General features: G+C 38.8%; 1 protein-coding gene across 1 annotated transcript; it reads left to right on the forward strand.

The window, feature by feature from the left end:
• The first annotated feature begins 105 nt into the window (after positions 1-105).
• MDH1 (malate dehydrogenase 1) lies at positions 106-23857 on the forward strand. Its single transcript, XM_082643328.1, has 9 exons — positions 106-211; positions 5386-5484; positions 6313-6409; positions 8849-9024; positions 10876-10998; positions 20080-20256; positions 20719-20832; positions 22664-22753; positions 23519-23857. The coding sequence occupies exons 1-9, from the start codon at positions 209-211 to the stop codon at positions 23642-23644; spliced, it is 1005 nt and encodes a 334-aa protein (XP_082499454.1). The 5' UTR covers positions 106-208; the 3' UTR covers positions 23645-23857.
• Positions 23858-24226: the final 369 nt, after the last annotated feature.

Genomic DNA, 24226 nt, shown 5'->3' on the forward strand with positions numbered 1-24226 from the left:
TAGTTCAACACTCGAAGGAAATCCATTGAAGATTGCGCCAGAATCAGGGCTGCTTAAACTACAGTTCCCACAGGGCTCCGCGCTCGGGAGCCGAGCCTTTTCTTTCTAACACCACTCGCCTTTTCCGAGTCGGTTCCGCGATAGAGGTGACCGGACTCCCTGAAGCTCATTTTGCAGGTGCAGAAAAGTGTACGCGCAGTTCCCAGTCATGGTGAGTGTGGGCCCCTGCATGCTGCCCACCTCCGGCCTTCGCGCCCGTGTGTGGAGTTTCTTGCGTTTGAAGGACTGTTGGGGGAAGGCTGTGAAAGGGATTGTCCTTCGCGCCCTTTGGAAAGCCCCGACTCATCTTCTGGGGACTGTCGCAGGGACCCGGTAATTGGGAAGGGGTTGATTTACAGCTGGGGGTTCTTAGAAGGACTTTAGAGACATCGCTGTCCTTGGAGAGGCGCGATCTCAGTCCTTCTGCATGTTGAGGGTACAGAATACGAAGCTGCGGATTTTCTCCAAAGCACGGTATAGGGGTTTGATAAGGACGATAAGGTTTGAAATGGGAGGGGGTGTTGGACCCTAACCTCTTTTTCTCCTCTTAAGCCCACAGTGTTTTTAAGGGATTTTGTCACAAAGCCCTTGAAAGCAGAAGGCCCTCACTGCAAAGGTAGTGCTTACCAGATGCTCGGGATTGCGATCTACGTTTTCGGGAGAAGTGTTTCCGCCATATCTAATTTCACGAAATGTTATTTAAAACCTGTTCGTTGATCTCCTTTTGTTGTACCTGGACATGTTGCAGTGACGGCGCCCCTAGCCAAATAATTAGTGCATTTTTTTTTTTACTGATCTGTGTGTTAGGAATTCTAGAACCACTACTTTTAAATGTTACACAATAAAACCATCGTGTCATGAAGCTTTGGATACCAAGATATGGATATCTTGTCTCTGCTGAAAGGGAGAAGGGAGGTTGGTGAGGGTACTGACGTAGGAGTAATCAGCATGCTGTTTGAAGGTGACATTTGACATCAAACTGAGAGACTGCTTCATTACTTGTATTTGTAGTTGAAACGGTTTTTCCTCTGTTATTTCAAAATACTAAAATGAGTGGGGAATGTGGAAAAATATTTGAAGGAATTGGAACATTTCCAGAACCTGAAAAGACGTGTTTTCAGGGCAAGGGGATTACTTCTTCCACCTTCATAAGGGAGCCAGTAGGGACAGCTTCCAATTCTCAGTAAGTGTTAAACCTAGGTTTCCTACTTATTTTGTCAGATAACATAATTAGTCATTTAAATGATGGTTTCAGTGGTTTCTGACCTAGTAATCTTAGCAAGAAAGCAGAGGTACTTATTATCAGAGAACCTCAGACTTAATCATTTTAAAACTGGATGGAACCTTTTAAAAAAAAATCTTGACCATCTTAAAATTGAGTTTATTCAAACCCAAAAAGAATGTGATTTGCTCAAGGTCATACAACAGTTTGCCCTCAAGGATCTCACATACTTTCCATTTTACCATATTGTATCATTCAGACACATATCAAGTCATTCTGAAATTTTATTTTTAGTTGCTGAGGTTCTGGATGAAGATACAAGCTCATACTGCAAATACAAACTAAACTATGTATCAGCATTTATATTACTTGATGGTTTTACAATAAGAATATTGTAATTCTAGAATTGGAAGGGAATTTGGAAATTATTTCCTCTAATCTTAAAACATAACCTGGTGAGGTCAAATGATTTTCCCAAGGTCACAGAAAGCTCCTGGGCCCCCATTCTTGCTTTGTTTTTCTACACAGTATATCAAGCCAGGCCTCACCCCAAGAAGGTCACTCCAGCACCAAATAATGTCCATGAGGAAGAACCCCCCTGCCAGTTTGCTGAAACTGCCAGCAAATTCTCACATGACTCAATCTCCTTGCCTCCTCAGGAGAGTGTGTGAACAATCACTGAGTTAGAAAAGAGCCATCTTTTGTAAGCTATTAAAATCAGGTTTTTCTCAAGGAGTCAATTCTTTCCTTGTGTCCATAGGGAATGACAAACAAGAATAAACTGTATGAAGGAATCTGAATACTGTTTGTCTTTTATATTACAGAAATATATATAAATGAGAAAGTAAAAAAGGAACACATGGGTCTTTCTGTAGCATAACAGAAGGAACACTTAAATTCAAGCTTTACAACTGAGACTTGAACACATGCCCAAGACAGAGCCTGCATCTGCACGAAGGTCATTAGTGCCCTGCCAAGAGCAAAGACATTCCTTCCTTGGATCTTGGCAGACTGCCCATATATCTAAGCAAAGAATAGTAACCTATCTTCACACTGTAACATTGTGAAAATGTCAGTGGGAATCTCCCACCCTCCTGCTTTTCAACTGCAACGTTGCAAAGAGCAGACAGAACCAAATAGGCACTTCTTTCCTGTTTCATCACCAGACATTTCAGACACTAGGCTTGATACTACTCTTAACAAGATGGAATCACCTACCTGTGAAAATAATTTGCTCAGTGATAGAGAAGAAGGAAACTGCTCAGGTGAAATTCGTGCCTGTTCATTAGTTGCCCACAACCCCTTCACTAGGGACTGTGGTACTTTGAACGCATTTTTTTAGTAGCTAAAATAAATGCCTAAAATTGACTATTTTTTTCTAACCATCTACCTGACTTTCTGGGAGGTTAAGCTTTACAGATAGTAATGTTTACTTTTCCCCTCATTGCTTATCGTAGCTTGCTTTCATTGAAGTAACATGTGTTTATGCTTTTCTTAACTCTTACTTTCCTTCATCCAACAAATCCTTGTTGAATGCTATATGGGAGTGCAAATTTGAGTCAGAGGCAGACTGTTCTCCCGGAAGTTTCACAGTCTAGTGGAGAGTAACAGCCACAGGCTACAAGAGTCCTTAGAGGAAAAACCTGAGACCTATAATTATAGTGCTTGCTACATACTGTTCTTACTGCTTTGTATGTTAACTCTCTCAATCCTTATGACTACCTTATTTGTTAGGTAGCTGCTATTATTATCTCCATTTTACTATGGAGAAACAATACAGTAACTTGCCTAAGAGCATACAGCTGAGTTGAGGAATCAGGATTTGAACCAGAAAGCCTGGCTCTAGAGACCATCTCTTTAACTGTCACACTCTACTGCCTCTCTAGCCCCCTGTTTTAAAAAATTGGCTTATCTTGTTTCTTGCATATGGTTCACTAATGGAGTCTCTGGCCTAAAATAGTACAAGTTATGTAACAAAAGAAGACTTACATTAGAACTACTGACATAAATAATTTTGGTAACCATAGCTGGAACTATTGTCATTATTTCCAGCCTTCTCAATGCAAGTATATATGAATAAAACGATTTTTTAAAGCATGTTGGGTTTGCTTCCAAACAATTCTTTTACATTTCCAAGGTTTTGATAATAATTTTACAAGATCCAGCAAATATTTGGGATTTAGCAAATGTTTGAGCTCTAACTACATGCCAGGCATTGTTCTAGGCAGCTGGGATAAAACAGTAAATAAAGAAGACAAAGCCCCTGTCCTTAAAGAGCTTGCATTCTAAAGAGGGAGGGGGAATCATTTCTTCCTCTATTTCTTTTTCCTCACCTGCTATACTTCAAGGAAAGGGGAAAATGACAGAATTTAAAACATGTAAAGACCATGTGATAGAAAATAAATATATACAATAACAGTGCTCTTTATAAACCTAAAGTCTATTTGGGAACATAAATATGTATTGTATTAAAATTGGATTATTGGGGGAATTATTGTATTTTGTATATTTAGAGATATTAAAGCATAGGGGGAAGTTGGTGAAGAGTATGGGCAAGAGACCCAGAAGGTCAGGAAGAAACTCTCCATAGTTTTTTCCCTTTTTCTCCACTCTCACCCTGGTCACCTCTCTGAAGAAGAAACACATACATAGTCTGCTGTGTTCAGATGCATTTCTCTACAACAGTTGACACTTTCCTGAGACTTTTCTTCCTCTGAATTCTATGGGTACCAGATTGCTAAGTGCTGCTGACCTCCAGAGGTTAGCGTTTGAAGGTTAGAAGGAACTTTTCAGGTCATAGTCTCCTTCTATCCTAGAAGCATGACCCCTCTCTAAGAGGGAATTCTAAATATAAAGAAATCTAATCCTCTATCCCCAGTCACTTCAGCCACTTCTCTAGTATGGGTAACTGTAGAGGTGACACAGAGTGGAAGTACATTTACCCAGTATTGTCAGAGAAAGGAACAATTCCCTTGATTGAATTTTTCCATCTAATTAAACTTACCCATTAAGTTTCCAGGCATTTTTGTTCAGCTCTTTTTAATAGAAATATTTCTATCTTTTTAGTTCTCTGAGCTTAATTTAACTTATTTTTAATGACTCAGGGGCGTCACTTTGAATTAGTTATATATATTTTTTGTCCATATGTTCATATTTTATTCAGGGTCTGTAAGATGACTTCCATCTATTAGAACTAATATGTTCTTTGTACTTTTTCCCCTTCCTCCCCTTTAATATTAACTTTCCCTTAAAATCAGGTTGTCAACTGTTACCACGTTGCTACTGTTATTTATTACTTAATGCTAAAATTTTTTACAATCCAGATACTGACATTTTTTCATTTTTCTTTCTCCTTAAATAAATATAAGCTTATTTTTTCTTCCTCCAAGTAGTTAAGTTGAATCACGATTAATAGTTTTATAAAAACTTTCTGGCTCCTTCTAAATGGAAAAAAAATTTTTTTTTTTTTTGCGGTACGCGGGCCCCTCACTGTTGTGGCCTCTCTCGTTGTGGAGCGCAGGCTCAGCGGCCATGGCTCACGGGCCCAGCCGCTCCGCGGCATGTGGGATCTTCCCAGACCGGGGCACGAACCCGTGTCCCCTGCATCGGCAGGCGGCCTCTCAACCACTGCACCACCAGGGAAGCCCTAAATGGAAATTTTTAACCGCTATTACTCCTCTTACTGGTTTGAAGGATTCTTTTCAGCGGAAGGGAGTGGGGGATTTGCATAAGAGGATTTGTAAGGTTCTAGTGGCCGCCAGGGTTTGTATCATCACATAACGCACATCAACATCGTTAGGCCTATTTTAGTGGTAAAATATCCTAAAAAAGATGGATAAGATTTTGTAAGTAAATCCAAGATAGCAGGGAGAGTTAAATAACACCACATAAATATGCAGCCAAAGGACACATGTTCCAGAAGTTGCTTAGTTGCTTTTTGCATGCTGTGTTTACTGGGACAAGTCTGGGATAAACGTTTTCTACTAAGCCAGATGCGAAGAGTCTTTAAAATTTTACATTAGCTTTTAAAGTTTGTGGTTGTCTTATTATAGAGAAAATTCTGAATATCTTTAGGGTAAAATAGCATTTTTTAATAACGTGTTAATGGGTCTCTTTCATTACAGTCTGAACCAATCCGAGTCCTTGTGACTGGAGCAGCTGGTCAAATTGCTTATTCACTACTATACAGTATTGGAAATGGATCTGTCTTCGGTAAAGACCAGGTAGGGGCAAGTGTCTGTAAATCTTAAGTAAAAGTAAGAACATTTTCAATAAAACCCTGTATTTAGTTGCAAAGAAATGTTTAAATGGTAAAGGAATGGATAATCCCAACGAATGTACTAGGCACATGGCTATAAGTGGAATCTGGTAGCTTATTTATATGCACCTCTCTGGGCACTGTAAATGCTTTGCAAATTAGAACTATTCCGCCTACAGTTAAGCTGACTTGGTGCAGCCAGCAGGTATAATGACAGTAACTGTTAGGGAGAGTCACGTGGGAGAGAAGGTTGCTGAATCAGCACTTTCTTATTCATAAATGGTCTTAAGACCCAAGAGTTGGACAGGCACATAGGCTTCCCAGTTTGAAGCAGGCACCCCCTATTCCAGCAGGTCTGATTAATGTACACTAAAATCCTTTCATACAGTATTCATTTATCCATTCTCTTCACCCATGGATATCAAGTCCTTCCTTCATGCTAGATACTGTGCTTAGCTCTCTGTGAACTGAAATTAGATATACAGCCATCAACAACAACAGCAAGGTGTGGCATGTCACTTCAACTTGATATTTCTTCCATGTACTCCTTTAAAATTCAGTAATGGTGATTCCTCTTACTGTGTCTGTTAGCAAACCGTTGCTGGTTTTATAGCATTCCTTTTTAAAGGACACCTGATGTTAGACACCTGACTTCCTAAAATAATTATGACTAATTAATGGGAATTATACACATATACACACGAATTAGCAAAAACTCTGTGAAAGGACTTTTTCTGTGACTAAATGACATAACCTACACTGACAGATGTTGTCCTTGCTGTTTATTTGGCAGCCTATCATTCTCGTGCTGTTGGATATTACTCCCATGATGGGTGTCCTGGATGGTGTCCTGATGGAGCTGCAAGACTGTGCCCTTCCCCTGCTGAAAGGTGAGTTGGGGAGTGGAGGAGAAAGGGATTTTATAGTATTTTACATCTTTAAAAAAACAGATTTTAGAGTTTTGTTAACTGGCCTCTTAATTAGAAATTATTTCATAAAAAGTTTTTGTTTTTTGAACTACAACTACTTGTTAAGATATATACCAAGAATAAATAAGGGTAAAAGTGTGAAATAACCTGTATAAGATAAAAGATTATACTTTTTTCCCAACATGCCTATATGTAATTTATTTTACCAATTAAGTATAATATTGCACAAGGGTTATCCACCTGAGTTTGTCCACACTGTGTTATTATTTAAATTCTATTTAAATAGTAATAATAGTGTCCTGTAATGGAGAACTTTTTCAACTCTAAATGATGTTTTCCAGAACCATATGCTGCTTGGGGACTAGAAATTAGTTGGTCCCCATATATAGTCCCACCCCATCTGCCAGTTGTCAGGTTAAGATGTAATATAAATTGTTCTAATCATATACTACATGGTTTGAGAAAGCCTAAAGCCATGGTTTGAGAAAGAGTTCTGCTAAGAGTCTTTGAGACTCAATGAACAAGTAACAAATGTAAGACGGAAGTCCTAAATTTGGTTGAAAGGTTCATTAAAATACTAGGTCAGGTTGTAAACTAATTTGAATATTTTTCTTTAGCTATACCTTCATCATCTTTTTTGGGGGGAGGGAGGGTAAGGATTAATTAATAATACTCTCAAAGAGGATTGCACAAATCAAAAATGTAAACACGCCCAAGAGAAACAATGCTCAGAATTCATATATCTCTGTTCAATAAACATTTAGTAGAAGGGGTACTCTGCCACCTCAATCATTTGGTTGCTTAGTTATGTAAGAGAATGCATTACCCTGTCCAAGCTATTCTGCTGGCTCCCTTTCCTCACGCAGTTTCCAAATCAACCTCCTCTGTTGCTTTTTCCATTTTTATTCCCTTCTCTACCAGCGTTCTCTCTGCTCTCTCTAGTGGGCCCAGGTTACAGTTGGCTTGCCCTTGGTCAGCTGTGAATATGATGGGAAGAGAAGGTTCAGCAGATAAGGGTGCATGGCTGGGAAGAAGATGGATATTTTTTCTCCAGCTGGTGCTCTTATGTATACTTATTTGGGGACTTACAGAAGCCTGACTGACACAAGTTCCTGGTCTAAAAATTTATCAGTGACAACACTGTATCCTGATTGTCTTAGTACCTTTGGGCTGCTATAACAAAAATACCATAGACTGAGTGGTTTATAAACAAAAGAAATTATTTCTTATAGTTCTGGAGGCTGGGAAGTCAGAAATCAAAGAGCCAATAGATTGGGTGTCTGGTGAGAGCCCAATTCCTGGTTCACAGACAGCCATCTTCTCACTGTGTCCTCACATGGCAAAAGGGGTGAGGGAGCTCTCTGAGGCCTCTTCTATAAAGGCACTAATCCCAATTCATGAGGGCTCCCCCTCTTCACCTAATCACTTCCCAAAGGACCTACTTCCTAATACTATCACACTGGGAATTAGGTTTCAACATATGAATTTTATGTGGACACAAACATTCAGTCTATAGCATATGGCCTTTTTAATACAGTCACCAAAAGAAAGCCATGATATATAACTGATGCTTCAACAACTCAGGGCTTAGTGGTGCCAATCTTCCCTACAGTGGAAAATCCGAGTACAATTTATAGTTGGCCCTCTGTTCACGGATCCTCTGTATCCACAGGTTCAACCAACCTCAGATTGTACGTACTGTAGTATTTACTGTGGGAAAAAAATCCACATATAACTGGTCCTGCACAGTTCAAACCTGTGTTATTCAAGGGTCAACTGTATGTTCTTCAATCAAAAAGCAGGTGGTGTATTGGACTGACACTGCAGCTTAGTGGTTGAAATCTGGACCAATCTTGACTTTTAGCCCCACTCCTTTTTGATAGGCAGCTAATTAATCTCTTTAAGCCTCATTGTCTTCATGTGTAAAGTGTGTTAAAATTAAATTTGACAAAAGAAATCTCTTAGTGTTATTCCTTGCAAGAACGTCTCAATAAGCATTGTTTTAATTTGATTGATATCTTAGAATTAAAGTAATTATAACTTAAAAATTAGGTGAATTAGTTTCTCTTTTATCTGTGGTAATTAATGTGAATAATTAATGTTGCCTTGAAAGTTACCTTGCATCATTATAAAAGATAAAAGCTATAGAGTTTTGAAATTAAGATAATTATTGAAATAGGAAAAGCAAAATAAATGTATTGACATTTCTACTGATGTTACGGTTGTTGAATTAATATATTGCCTTTCTTTTTTTAGGCCCCTAAAACTTTGATCAATGTGATTTGTAAAAGTAAACATTTGCTACAAAGTGAAAGAGTTACTGGGTAGATTCAGTATGAAAAAGAGAACCTCAGACTTTGGCCTTTAAGTAGCTCTGCATATTTATTGCCATGTTCACAGATGTCATCGCAACAGATAAAGAAGAGATTGCCTTCAAAGACCTGGATATCGCCATTCTTGTGGGCTCCATGCCAAGAAGGGATGGCATGGAGAGGAAAGATTTACTCAAAGCAAATGTGAAAATCTTCAAATGCCAGGGTGCAGCCTTGGACAAATATGCCAAGAAGTCAGTTAAGGTGACCAATGCAGTATTTTACTGGGTTTTTCATTATCAGCAGTTGAAACTTATGCTTTCAACATTTAAGTGAAAATGAAAGTATTTGCCTTTTTTTTTTCCCAGTTCTGTGCGATGGTCAGTAAATACAGATACAGAGTTTTGCTCGATTAGCCCTCCCTTTCTAGGTTTTGTTCCTGTAGTGTAGAAATCTGTATTCTGAGGGGCTCAAAAATACTCTGCCTATTACCATAACATGGAGATTTAATATTAGTTTGTAAACCTATAGAGAAGGCACAGAACTTTCTGGTGCCTTTTAGCTGTGTGGGACTATTTGTTCAGACATTTGGATTTGTGTTTGTGATTGTGAAGGGAGATGGCTGTAAGCTGGGTTTGTTCTTAGTCACAGGAGGTAGGGGCTTCTGAATGCTCACTTTTTCTCCAGAGGAATTTCGATATGTTCGTCTCTTGAGGAGCTGAGTCAGTATGACTTCCTATTCTGTCTCTTTGTGTTCAACCTATTTATTTTGGTTTCTAAATTTGTGTTATTATTACAGTAAAGCCTCCTTTTACCAATTAAGTATCAGTTACCTAGAACTTAATTGTCATAGCAAAACGGCTTGCTAGTTAGAGATTTTTCTGATTTTGATACACTTCTTCCACCCAATTCTGAATTCAAAGAAGGGTAAAAGAAAATTTTATAAGGTTTTTTAATGTTGCCATTTATAATGTTCTATCTTTTATAATACTTCATAGACACCTGAATTTTTGCTTTCTGCAGACTTTATTTCAAATAGTTAACTTTTATTTTCTGTAGTCATTAACAGAAAATAATAGAAATGAGTTGGGTAGAAATCCCCAGGTCTCTTAGTAAAAAAAATTACAGGGTTGCTTGGAGTTGTAGTACTGCTTGCATAGTAATTGCCTCTTAGCCACAAGTGTCTTTCTTGGGGGAAATATACACCGAAAGTGGAGCAGTTAGGGATAGCGGAGTATCATATCTACAGCTTGCTCTCAAATAGGCCAAAAAAAAGACTAAGGGCAGTGTGTGTGTGTGTGTGTGTGTGTACGCACATGTGCACGTGCACAGAAAGTGAAAGAGATGGGGCAAATTGGAGAATCTGGGTACAAGTAATGTGGGAGTTAGTCTTTGTAATATGCTTACAGCTTTTCTGTAAGTTTGATATAATTTCACAGTAAGTTTTTTTTTATCATTTTATTAAAGATTTTTAAGACTTGTAAAACATGTTCACGTATACATTTTCCTATGCTGTATTGTAATTCACTGCATCCTATACCTACCCCCTCCAAAAAAAAAGAAAAGAAAAAAGCCTGAAGTGCTTTCTCCTACAGATTGATTCAATGGGTGTGAAATGTTGGGACCTGGTATTTTAGCAACCAACCCAGTTAATTCTTAGGATTAGGCAAGACTGAGAAACACTTTTCATTCATAAGGGCAAATCATTGTCCTAAAGTAAACTTCTCAAGTAGAATTTCTTTCTTGGACTACTTCTATAAGAAGGAAAACTTTTATGATTGAATAGAACTCTGAGATAGAGCCCTAGGTTACTAGTTTTTTATGGCAACTAGATAAATGCTGTCTCTGTTTTGGCAGAAAACAAAATGACTTGTGTACATAACAGTGGTTTTAGTAAATGTTTTCAGTAGTCGCACCAAATACTAACAAGGGGGAAAAGTTATTAGAACGGAGGATAGAAACCTACTAGAAACTAGAAACTGCAATAATAACTATACATACTTAGCTTACACAAACTTGATACGAAGGCTATGTGTTACATGTCAGTTATATTCTAAGTTGGTTTAGTTAATCAGTTATGGTCTGTAGCTCTGCTGTGCCTCACCTACATCCTAGGTTATCGTGGTGGGAAACCCGGCCAACACCAACTGCCTGACTGCCTCCAAGTCAGCACCGTCCATCCCCAAGGAGAACTTCAGTTGCTTGACTCGTTTGGATCACAACCGAGCTAAAGCTCAGGTAAGAAAAATGCCTTTTCAAATCTTATGAATGTTCAACTTTAAACCCTTTTTCTCTCACTTTTAAAGTAGCTGAATCATAGTTTGTGCTTTTTTCTTGTTGTTTTGTTTTAGTAGGAAGCTATTCCAATTTGTTAGGACATCTTTAAATCTAATCTCTTAAAGCAGCTGAACTTTGTACTTAATTTTCTCAACTATATTTCATTTCCTAACTTTAATTACACATCATTGCTAATGTCCTTCGTACAGTGGTTAAAAATTAGTCATTAGCATAGATAATTCACATGATGGCACACAAATTATTTTTGTCAGATGTATAGGAGATTATAATAGAAAAACTTGAGCTTTGTATATTATATGTAGTTCTGCTTTTTTCCCTACTGCTAAGCATTCAAGCTTGATTTTAATTTTATATTTAATTTCATTTTCATTTTTATATCCTCATACTCTACATGTTTCCATAAAATTTCTTAGTTTTCACTACTTAGTAGCTAAATTTTAATTGTTATCCAGTTTCCTTATCCCTTGGAGCCTTAGATAAATATGCTAAGCAGTCAGTGACCAGGGTATTAACAATAGCTTTTTTTTAATTAGAGGCCATGCCACTCATCTGTGCTAGTTTCCTAGGCTTTCTCAGATCTAGACAATCCCAGTGCCCTTAGATGTCATGACAAAGTTCTAGGTCTTGGACATAACCTCTTTCCTTTTCCCTAGCACCTTTCTGGCCATCCTCCTTATCTATAGCTCATCTGCTAGATAGGTCTATGAATTTAGTTCTTTTTCTTCTAGAGAAGACAACATTGTTGAGTTTCAAGAAAACTATTTTTACCAAATGATGGTGTGAGGTCTAAGTTGAAAAACTGTTACCAGATTCAGTGGGTCCATCACTTGGGGTGCATCGCCAATGAACATACCAAGTACTTTCAGTCAAAGCAGAAGTGTTTATTCCTTGTGACAGTAAGGAAACAGGTAGATAGCTCTCAAAGCACTGTCTCTCCAAATAGCCAGATCAGGGACATTTTAAGCTAAGGGTACATGTATATTCATGAAAGGGTGAGTGTAATCTTCAACGTAAAGGTGGAGTTCTAGATGCATTTGCACAGTACAACAACATGCTCAAACATACATGCCTTGCATGTTCAAAAATGGCAGAAATTCCAGCCCTTGGGGTGGAGATTTTAGCATTATAATGAGGCAAAGGTCACCCTAGGTTGACAAAATCCAGGTACCTAGTTGAGTGAAATCACAAGGGTCAGCAAAGGCTCATTCCTTAGGCTCCAGTTAATCTGGTGACTGAGTGAGTGCTTGAGGGGTTTTGGACGCTGCAAAACAGCTCAAGAATGTGTTTCAGGCTGATCTTTACCTTCGAAATAGGACAGAACAGGGAGTCTTTATAACTGATTTGTTATCTTTGCTATGGTTACTTCTCATGCCTAATAACAGTTGTTTGTTCTTGCATTCTTTGTTCTTTCTAAAATCATTAATTACTGAGACCTATTCTTTGTTTCCACATGAAGACCTAGGAGGTCATAGCTCACCTTTCTCCCAATCTCCTTAGAACAGAAGGGTTCTGAAATTCACACTATTTCTTAACCTAAGCTTGTCTAGTGCATGTTACAGTTTCTCTTATTGCCCAGTATTCTACTCCTGCAAGACATGACATACTCTAGTTTGACCCCATACCTTCCTTATTACTGTCTGGCTAACAAAACCACTGCTTTAAACTAAGAGCTTTCAGCTCTGGAGGGCCCAGTGAAGGAGAAAAGTATTTACATTTAAGTTTCTACACTAAGCTGAATGCTTTACATCTGACTTGTCATTTACTTCTCATAGTAGCCATATGAGATATCTGTTATTATTACTGTTTTACAGATAAGAAATGTGAAGCCCAGAAAGGTCAGGGAAACTGCTCAAAGTCACACAGCTAGTAAATGACGGAGTCAGTAAAAGGGTCTGCCTGACTCAAGACCCTCATGTGTGTTCTTACAAAATGGGATCAAGTGACTTAATCCATTCACTAGCTCTGTGGCCCTGAGAAAGTATATTCAAGCTATAAAATGGGATAATAATTGAATCTACCTCAGATGGTAGTTATGTGAACTAAATGAGATAAGATCTATGTTAAGACCTTATCCTGGTGCCTGTCACATAGTAAAAACTCAGTAAAGGTTGGCTGCTATAGTTATTATTCATAATGATGATGATGATTAAGAGAGATATTAACCAAGGTTTGAGAAGAGTCACACCTCAGAAATCTCTCAGTTAATTTAGAAGGTCTTTGGATAACAAGCTTAAATTGCAAATATTTCCTGAGAGGCTTTGGGCTGTGAGCTGGGTCTTTTTCCTTGTTATTTAGCCAGTGTCCAGGGGCTGGGAAGAAATGGGAGTTTGTTTGAATGCCTGGAGGCAGGAGATTGGGGGTACTGTAGAACAGTTAGGAAGGAAAAGATGATCATCATAGTTGCATCTGTGGACTCTGGATTACCAGATGGCAATTCACTTAGTTACAACAGGAAAAAAGAGGTAAAATGATGACACCAACAAATTTCCATCTTTGCTGTTTGACCTGAGGCCTTGGTGGAGGCAGGCACTGGAAAATTCTGCTTCCAGAAGTACAGCTAAATAATACTTTGTCCCAGTGCCTGCAACAGTTTTCCTTGCGGGGTGAAAGTCTGAGTGAGGAAAGAAGGAGCCATCTCATCATACTTTGACTTTGGCACGTGTTCCACCATGCCAGTCTGGTACAATGAATGCTGTTAGAAGTTTCCTCCTCCTGTAGAGGCTATTAATCCAGTGAGAAAAGTAACAAACCCAAAGATTAATTTTTCTTACATGAATGGATACTAGTCTTCCATAATTTATTTTGGAAATCAGAGCTCCTAGCTACCTAGTGACTGTTTATCACCTGCAGAAATCCCCTGTGTATTTGCAGGCCAGAGCTACATATGTTGTCTGCTGACCAGGTAATTTGGCAATGAAACCAGTTAGGTGGTATCGGAGAGAAGAAAATTACTAGAGCTGGAGAATGAATCAACAACTGTTTAACAGATCTGTGTGACAGACGTGAAAGTGTCTGAAGGAGCAAGGAACTGCTAGCCTGGATACATGGTAGTTTAGACTAGCTCTGACATGCATGATATTCTCAGAAACTATATATGCTGGGTGCAAAGTACTGGCCTTTGCTATCCAGACAGAAGTGGATTAGCTCAGGAGATCTAAAGAATAAGAGGACGTGGCCAGTAGGACACAGGAAGTAAGGGGAGCCTCCTGTAGGGAGGATAGGCCTGCAGGCAGTTTGTCCTCACTGTACTTTGGAGCAGCTGAAACTGACATTCAGCAGAGTTATGGTTTCTAAGTTCTTGATAATATACATCTTGGCTCACTCACCCCAGTATAAATATTCCTTTTTCTCAATGATGCCAGCAAGTCCTTTGCAGGTCCTTTCAGGTCATGGCACACACAGAAAATGGTACTCACTGCACAGCACACCGCTCTACCCCAACCACTAAGCAGATCAGTAGCTGGGTACCCCAGAAACCAACCATCCAACTAATTTGTGAAGACTGATATGGTAGTTAATAGTCCTAATACTTGCAGAACTCTAAATGAAGCCGGGTTTAGATCAGAAGTGATTTTCAATGTCAGGAACAAAGAATTTTAAGTTATTTTTAAAATCTATTTGAGGACTTAAGAAATGAGTCTCGACTTATTTTAAGGGTCAGTGAAAGTAAGCACAACTTGCTTCTTACTTGACTGAATAAATTACCGTGAAGATGAGTCAAGGCATTGCAAACATTTTAGGTAATGGCTTTTTTAATCTTCATTCCTTTTGGTTGGTTGGTTGTCATTTTATTTTTTACTCTTTAATTTGGAATAATTATAGACTTAGAAGAAGTTGCAGAAATAGTACAGAGAATCCCATGTACCCATCACCCACTTCCCCCAGTGGTGTCATCTTACATAACTATAGAGAATTATCAAAACTAGGAAATTGACTAAACTACACACAACACTGTTAACTAGCTTTACTCAGATTTCTGCAGTTTTTGTATGTCTTTATGGATGATCCTATGACATTTAATCATATATATAGATTACTATAACCACCATAGTTTCAAGAAACAGAACTGTACCATCACCCACAAAAGAAGTCCTATTCATGTTGCCTCTTTATAGTTACACACTCCCTCTCCTTTCCTAAACTCTGACAACCATTTGTCTGTTCTCCAACTCTGTACTTTCGTCATTTCGAGAATGTTTTAAAAATAGAACTGTGCAGTAAGTAACCTTTTGACACTGTTTTTTTTTTCCCACTGAGTTTAATGCCTTTAATATCCATCCAAGTTGTTACATGTATCAGTAGTTCATTCCTTTTTATTGTTATTCCATTTATTTATTTAATTGTATGAATGTACCACAGTTGGTGTTGGAGGACGGAGGGAACAAAAAGTGCCCACCAAACTGAGACGGTATTTTTGAGACCTTAAAATGAGGCAGGCAGCTCCATATAACCAATGGATCAGTTTATTATAGGGTAACTTACTCATAGGGTGGGATCAGGATCAGGTGGACAATGATCCAGAAGCATTTGCAGCTGCACTTCATACCGCAGAGGGACCATGGGGACGATTCTATAGGGTATGGGGGTAGGTGCTTTGAAACAGGACATGCATTTCTAAGTTAAGATTTATGAATGGATAACTAGTCTCGTGGGCACCAGGAATATGTCAAGGAAGGTTTTCATCATTGTTTGGGGACCAGCAGAGCATAGAGGCTACCTGGTCCTAATGTTTATTGAACAGTATCTATTAACTACAAAGCCCTTGATGTGATTCACTTCACAGGTCAGTTTTAAAGGATAGAAGAAACTGTAAGGGCCTGAGATGGCGTCATTTATGCTAACAGCCACACTTTGTTTAACCATTCTTGAAGGACTTTTGAGCTGTTTCCAGTTTGGGGCTACTGGTATCCTTGTTTTCAAAATTTCTTTAAAATATCAGTGTGTATTCCCTTTGCTACATGGTGAATACACAACCAGAGCTTTGATGCAGTGCTGCTGTTATTTATGTGTGCAAAAGCTGTGGATTCTGGTACAACTATTTTTTTCTCTCATTCTTATTTTAACATAAAGGAAAGAAAAATCACTCACAATGTCACCCTAATACATCAGCTTTTTAAAATTTTTTTTCCAAAACCTTCTCTTCTAGATCATTATAAATTCTGCTATCTAATTAGGAACAAATTACAGGCATACATTAGAGATATTGTGGGCTTGGTTCCAGACTACTGCAATAAAGCAAATATCAGAATAAAGCAAGTCAATGAATTTTTTGGTTTCCCAGTGCATATAAAAGTTGTATTTGGGTGCTTCCCTGGTGGCGCAGTGGTTGAGAGTCTGCCTGCCGATGCAGAGGACACGGGTTCGTGCCCCGGTCCGGGAAGATCCCACGTGCTGCAGAGTGGCTAGGCCCGTGAGCCATGGCCGCGGAGCCTGCGCGTCTGGAGCCTGTGCTCCGCAACAGGAGAGGCCACAACAGTGAGAGGCCCACGTACCGCAAAAAAAAAAAAAAAAAAAAGTTGTATTTGTACTGTAGTCTATTAAGTATGCAATAGCATTATGTCTAAAAAATATATACATACCTTAATTTAAAAAGGCCTTATTGCTAAAAGAAAAACAAATGCTAACCATCATCTGAGCTTTCAGCAAGTCCTAATCTTTTTGTTGACTGGGGGGGTCTTGACTCCATGGTGATGCTGTTGACTGATCAGGGTGGTGGTTGCTGAAGGCTGGGGTGCCTGTGGCAATTTCTTAAAATAAGACCACAGTGAAGTTCACCATATTGATTGATTCTTCCTTTCACAAATGATTTCTCTGTAGCATACAATGCTGTGTGATAGCATTTTACCCAGAGTAGAACTAATTTCAAAATTGGGAGTTAAACCTCTCAAACCCTGCCACTGCTTTATCAACTAAGTTTATATAATATTCTAAATCCTTTCTTGTCATTTCAACAATCTTCACGGCATCTTCACTGGGAGTAGATTCCATCTCAAGAAACTACTTTCTTCACTCATCGTAAGAAGCAACTCCTCATGCGTTAAAGTTTTATCATGAGATTGCAGCAATTCAGTCCCATATTCAAGCTCCACTTCTAGTTCTCGTTCTCTTGCTGTTTCCACCATATCTGCAGTTACTTCCTCCAATGAATGTTGGCAGTTTGCCCTCTCCCCAGGAATCACAGATGTTCTTAATGGCATCTCAAATAACGAATCCTTCCCAGAAGGTTTTCAATTGACTTTGCCCAGATCCATAAGAGGAATCACTATCTCTGGAAGCTATAGCTTTATGCAATGTATTTCTTTTTTTTTTCTTTTTTTTTTTTTGCGATACGCGGGCCTCTCACTGCTGTGGCCTCTCCCGCTGCGGAGCACAGGCTCCGGACGCACAGGCTCAGCGGCCATGGCTCACGGGCCCAGCCGCTCCACGGCACGCGGGATCCTCCCGGACCGGGGCACAAACCCGCGTCCCCTGCATCGGCAGGCAGACCCCCAACCACTGCGCCACCAGGGAAGCCCTATGCAATGTATTTCTTAAATCATAACACTTGAAAGTCAAAATGAGTCCTTGGTCCATGGGCTGAAGAATGGATGTTGTGTTAGCAGGCACATTATCCATCAGAGCTCTTGGTGACCAGGTGCATGGTCAATGAGCAGTAATATTTTGAAGGGAATCTTTGTTTCTGAGCACTGGGTTTCAACAGTGAATATTTCAACAGGTTTAAAATATTCAGCAAACCATATTATCAACAGATATGGTGTCATCCAGGGTTTGTTGTGCCATTGATGGAACTCAGGCAGAGTAGATTTAGCAGAATTCTTAACGGCCCTAGAATTCTCAGAATGGTAAGTGAGCATTGGCTTCAGCTGAAAGTCACCAGCTGCATTAGCCCCTAACAAGAGAGTCAGCCTGTCCTTTGAAGCTTTGAAGCCTTGAAGCCAGGCATTGACTTCTCCCCCATAGATTTGAAGATCCTAGATGACATCTTCTTCCAATAGAAGGCTGTTCATCTACATTGAAAATCTGTTACTTGGTATAGCCACCTTCATTATCTTAGGTAGATCTTCTGCATAACTTGCTGCAGCCTCTATATCAGCACTTGCTGCTTCACCTTGCACTTTTATGTTGTGAAGACAGTATCTCTCCTTAAACTTCATGAACCAACCTCTGCTAGCCTCAAACTTTTCTTCTGTAGCTTCCTCACCTCTCTCAACCTTCACAGAATTGAAGAGAGTTAGAGTCTTGCTCTGGATTAGGCTTTGGCTTAAGGGAATGTTGTGGCTGGTTTGATCATTGTGGCTGGTTTGATCGTCTATCTGGACCATTAAAACTTTCTCCATATCAGCAATAAGGCTGTTTCACTTTCTTATCATTCGTGTGTTCACTGGAGTAGCACTTTTAATTTCTTTTAAGAACTCTTCCTTTGCATTCACAACTTGGCTGTTTGGCCTAGCTTTGAGCTTATCTTGCTTTCAGCCTTCCTCACTAAACTTAATTATTTCTAGCTTTTGATTTAAAGTGAGGGATGTGCAACTCTTCCATTCATTTGAAGACTTAGAGGCCACTGTAGGGTTATTAATTGGCCTAAATTTAGTATTGTTTGTGTCTCAGGGAATAGGGAGACCCAAAGGAGAGGGAGAAAGGGGAACAGCTAGTCGGTGGAGCAGTCAGAACACACACAACATTTATTGATAAGTTCACTGTTATATGTGAGCAGGGTTCATGGCACCCCAAAACAATTACAATAGTAACATCAAGGGTCATTGATCACAGATCACCATAACAAATATAATAATAATGAAAAAGTTTGAAATACTGTGAAAATTACCAAAATGTGACACAGAGACATGAAGTGAGCAAATGCTATTGGAAAAGTGGTGCTGGTAGACTTGCTCAACACAAGGTTGCCACAAACCTTCAATTTGCAAAAACACAGTATCTGTGAAGTGCAATAAAGTGAAACACAATAAGAGGAGGTATGCCTGTATACATCCAACTAACCATAATTTCTTTTCCGCACGTTTACCTTATCAAGTGATTAACAAAGTAAGCAAGCTGGTTTTATTTAGATCTTTCAAAACATAACTTTAACCGTTTCTGGTACCACTGTACTATAAAACATAATTGATGTTCATATGACTGCAAGGCATGCAGGATCCTGAAGTGCTTTCTGAACCTACAGCTAGAAATTGTTACTTCTGTTACAATTTTAGTATTATATATATTTTGTATTTAAACTCTTAACTTCAGTTTTCTAATCTATAAAATGAGGACAGCCATACTTTGGTATTTGAGTCCCTTCCAACTCCAAAATTTTATATTTAGGATTATTTGAAAATTACTTAATTTATATAGGTATAGATTAAAAGCTTCACCTAAATATGGAGAAAGTATCTAAATACCTGATTGGTCAGAAATGCTGAGGCGTCATCTCCAAGTATTAACAAAGCAATGGTCACAGTTACGTGTTCAAGCAATATTAACCTCTTGCTTGGTGTTTTATATTTCATAAATCTACAATACAAATAAGTCATTCATAAACTGTAAGATGATCCTTACTCTTAAGCATTTTACTTAAATATTGTACCTTATAATGTTTCAGGCTCAGTGTTTGTTTACACTGTTAAATTCTTTTGGGAAACTACCAAGTGATAAAATTTGGGGGTTTTGTTTGTTTGTTTCCAAATCAAAATAACTCTTGTGTCCCCTTGACATTTCAGAGGCTTTTTTTTTTTTTTTTTTTTTTTGCGGTACGCGGGCCTCTCACTGTTGTGGCCTCTCCCGTTGCAGAGCACAGGCTCCGGATGCGCAGGCTCAGCGGCCATGGCTCACGGGCCCAGCCGCTCCGTGGCATGTGGGATCTTCCCGGACCGGGGCACAAACCCACGTCCCCTGCATCGGCAGGCGGACTCTCAACCACTGCGCCACCAGGGAAGCCCCAGAGGCTTTTTATCTTAAGGACATTTGTCAAACGGGTCACGATTTGAAATTTAAAAAAAAAAAATTTGTTTTCTATTGAACTAGATTGCTCTTAAACTTGGTGTGATTTCTGATGATGTAAAGAACGTCATCATCTGGGGAAACCATTCCTCAACTCAGTATCCAGATGTCAACCATGCCAAGGTGAAACTGCAAGGAAAGGAAGTGGGTGTTTATGAAGCTCTGAAAGATGACAGCTGGCTCAAGGGAGAATTCATCACGGTGAGAAAAATCCGGGAGCTCTCTTCACAGCCAAGCATCAAGAACTCTTGAGAAACACATTACATTACTGACCTGAGTGTGTCCCCAAGGGGTGGTGAGAGGAAACTCAAGGACAGCAGGCCTTTGATGAGTGCATATTTTCTTTGGGGGTCATACTAAGGCAGTCATAATCCAATCTGATCTATTGTGTAGCAGTCAAGATTGATTGTTAAAGTGGGAAAAACTAGATACCCTCTAGTCATCCAGCTATCTTATAGAGATCTGTTTCTTTGTATGAATTGTGGTAAAACTTTCTGTGCAGGTTTATAGTTTTCACTTTTCAGGAAGACTGGTGCTTCTAAGTGAAATAGGTTAGTAAGGTCAACATGGAGTAGTTGAGTGACTTTGGAGGGGACACATTAAGCTATGGTTTCAGCCTTTCACCCCAGGAATAACACTGCTGTCTCTGCCTGCCCTACCCAGACTGTGCAGCAACGCGGTGCTGCTGTCATCAAGGCTCGAAAACTGTCCAGTGCGATGTCTGCTGCGAAAGCCATCTGTGACCACGTCAGAGACATCTGGTTTGGAACCCCAGAGGTGAGAACTCAGTGAATTGCACAGGCCACTCTTTTATTTTTGTCCTTTAATGCTATAATGTTTTAAAAAAAAACAAAAAACAAAAACATAGCCTTGCAGTCAGGCCAGTTAGGTTCATATTCCACCTCAGCTGCTGACTAGCTGAGTAACCTTGGGAAAGTTGCGTAACCTTTCTGAGCTGTTTTATCATCCTTTACATGACATCTAACTCACAGGGTTGTGAGGGTAATGAGATGAAATATGGAAAGCACCTAGCAAACATGGTAGAGGTGACTCTTTTTTCTTCTTAAAGCCTATATTGGGCCTAAAACTTTTAGAGGAAAACATAGGCAGAACACTCTGTGACATAAATCACAGCAAGATCCTTTTTGACCCACCTCCTAGAGAAATGGAAATAAAAACAAAAATAAACAATTAAAAAATTTTTTGCACAGCAAAGGAAACCATAAACAAGACGAAAAGACAACTCTCAGAATGGGAGAAAATATTTGCAAACAAAGCAACTAACAAAGGATTAACCTCCAAAATATACAAGCAGCTCATGCAGCTCAATATCAAAAAAAAAACAAACAACCCAATCCAAAAATGGGCAGAAGACCTAACGAGACATTTCTCCAGAGAAGATATACAGATTGCCAACAAACACATGAAAGAATGCTCAACCTCACTAATCATTAGAGAAATGCAAATCAAAACTACAATGTGGTATCACCTCACACCAGTCAGAATGGCCGTCATCAAAAAATCTACAAACAATAAATGCTGGAGAGGGTGTGGAGAAAAGGGAACCCTCTTGCACTGTTGGTGGGAAAGTAAATTTATACAGCCACTATGGAGAACAGTATGGAGGTTCCCTAAAAAACTAAGAATAGAACTACCATACGACCCAGCAATCCCACTACTGGGCATATACCCTGAGAAAACCATAATTCAAAAAGAGTCATGTACCACAATGTTCCTTGCAGCTCTATTTATAATAGCCAGGACATGGAAGCAACCTAAGTGTCCATCAACAGATGAATGGATAGAGTAGATGTGGCACATATATACAATGGAATATTAGCCATAAAAATAAACAAAATTGAGTTATTTGCAGTGAGGTGGATGGACCTAGAGTCTGTCATACAGAGTGAAGTAAGTCAGAAAGAGAAAAACAAATACCATATGCTAACACATATATATGGAATCTAAAAAAGAAATGGTTCTGAAGAACCTAGGGGCAGGACAGGAATAAAGATGCAGACGTAGAGAATGGACTTGAGGACACGGGGAGGGGGAAGCGTAAGTTGGGACGAACTGAGAGAGTAACATTGACATATATACACTACCAAATGTAAAAGATAGCTAGTGGGAAGCAGCCACATAGCACAGGGAGATCAGCTCGGTGCTCTGTGACCACCTAGAAGGGTGGGATGGGGGGGTGGGAGGGAGATGCAAGAGGGAGGAGATAATGGGGATATATGTATATGTATAGCTGATTCACTTTGTTATAAAGCAGAAACTAACACATTGTAAAGCTATTATACTCCAATAAAGATGTTAAAAAAATTATAAAACCTATATTGGGCCATAGCTTCCTCATTTATAAAATGAGAGTTATGTTTCTCTAGCCTACTTCACACATAGATTGGAAGAGTGGAACAAGATAATAACTGTGAAAGTTGCCTGACTGTGGAAGTGCCTGATAATGGTTCCTTACACGGTAATGAAGTCAGGCACATAGTAAGAACATGTCACCTGGTTTAATTTTGTTAGTTCATGTGTCAGTTGGTATGTAAACTAATCCCTTAGCACCATGAGAATGTAAAACATTGTTATTTGTTATTTTCAGGGAGAGTTTGTTTCCATGGGCGTCATCTCTGATGGTAACTCCTACGGTATTCCTGATGATCTGCTTTATTCATTCCCCGTTACAATCAAGGTAAGGTATTTTGGGTTATTTTCCTCTGTCCTCTACTGGGAAAGCAGTTGTGTGTTTTTATTAATAATGGTATAATTTAGTCTAGAAAGTTGTTCCTTTACTAAATTAGACATTTTTCTCAGCTTTAAAATCATGTGAAGCACAACTTCAGGTCACTAAAATGTTGAAATTAATCTGGAAGGCAAGTTGCAACTCTCCCCACTAGACACATTTTGTTATTATGCTTCTAATATTGGATATCTACAAATATCCTATTACTTCTAAATGAAGCAATGGTTCTAAGTATTGTTGCTCTGTATTATAACTGTACTAAAGTCAGTCTTTTTTATGTTTGCTGATTAAAGCCTCATTTAAAGATTTTTTTCTAGATTCAATGAGTTTCAGATTCAAGTGTTGAGTTTTCATCAGAATTATCTGTTAAGATCTGGATTTTGATTTGCTTCTTTAGAATCACACTTTAAAACATACTTCTCTAGATTAAGTTCAAACTAAGTTGTTGCTTGCTGGAACATCAATTCTAGCTTAACGATAAATCTCTTGGGACTTCCCTGGTGGTTCAGTGGTTAAGACATCGCCTTCCAGTGCAGGGGGTGTGGGTTGGATCCCTGCTCGGAGAGCTAAGATCCCACATGCCTCACGACCAAAAAACCAAAGCATAAAATAGAAGCAATATTGTAACAAATTCAATAAATACTTTAAAAGTGGTCCACATCAAAAAAAATCTTAATAATTATAAATCTCTTATTTGCAATTATTTTCAAACAGGATAAGACCTGGAAGGTTGTTGAAGGTCTCCCTATTAATGATTTCTCACGTGAGAAGATGGATCTTACTGCAAAGGAACTGGCAGAAGAAAAAGAAACTGCGTTTGAATTTCTTGCCTCTGCCTGACTAGACAATCATTTCCGTGTTACTAAATGTCCCAAAGCTGAAGAATCTAAATGTCGTCTTTGACTCTAGCACCAAATAAAACAATGCTATACTTACATTACTTGTGGAAAAACAACACACTTTAAAGATTGTGTGCTTCCTGGTACAGATTTGTGACAGTTCATCATCATGCTGTTAGTGCCGCATTCTAAAATAAACATATATTCAAATGAAGATGATTCAGACTCTAAGTTCTAGATAATATTTTGTTTCTATTCAGAAAACAATCTTGCATGTTTCCTGACTTGCCTAAGGGGTTATGATTTTAAAAAAAAAAAGTAAAGATAGAAAATGTTACAAGGTAAAACATAATTCTCTCATATTTAAATAGGATAGGAAAATCCACCTTGTGAATCAATCTACTCCGGAATATAATTTTAAACATTACCTACATTAGGCAATTAAACACATCATGTACTTTAAATCTTAATTTATGCTTTGTGGATAATTTGCTTTTAACATTAGCTGTTAAATAGGCTGCAGATAATACTCTGTTAACAGTTTAATGCCATTGATGATATTAGAACCATCATTTTTATGACA

This window comes from Mesoplodon mirus, assembly GCF_964341445.2.
Source record: "Mesoplodon mirus genome assembly, chromosome: 14".
In the NCBI taxonomy this organism is placed as follows: Eukaryota; Metazoa; Chordata; class Mammalia; order Artiodactyla; family Ziphiidae; genus Mesoplodon; species Mesoplodon mirus.

What these genes read in the sequence shown, in the direction of transcription:
- MDH1 (XM_082643328.1), top strand. An exon ending in TGCCCTTCCCCTGCTGAAAG is followed by an intron (nt 6,410 to 8,848) that starts GTGAGTTGGGGA and finishes CCATGTTCACAG; the next exon opens with ATGTCATCGCAACAGATAAA. An exon ending in TCTGGTTTGGAACCCCAGAG is followed by an intron (nt 20,833 to 22,663) that starts GTGAGAACTCAG and finishes TGTTATTTTCAG; the next exon opens with GGAGAGTTTGTTTCCATGGG.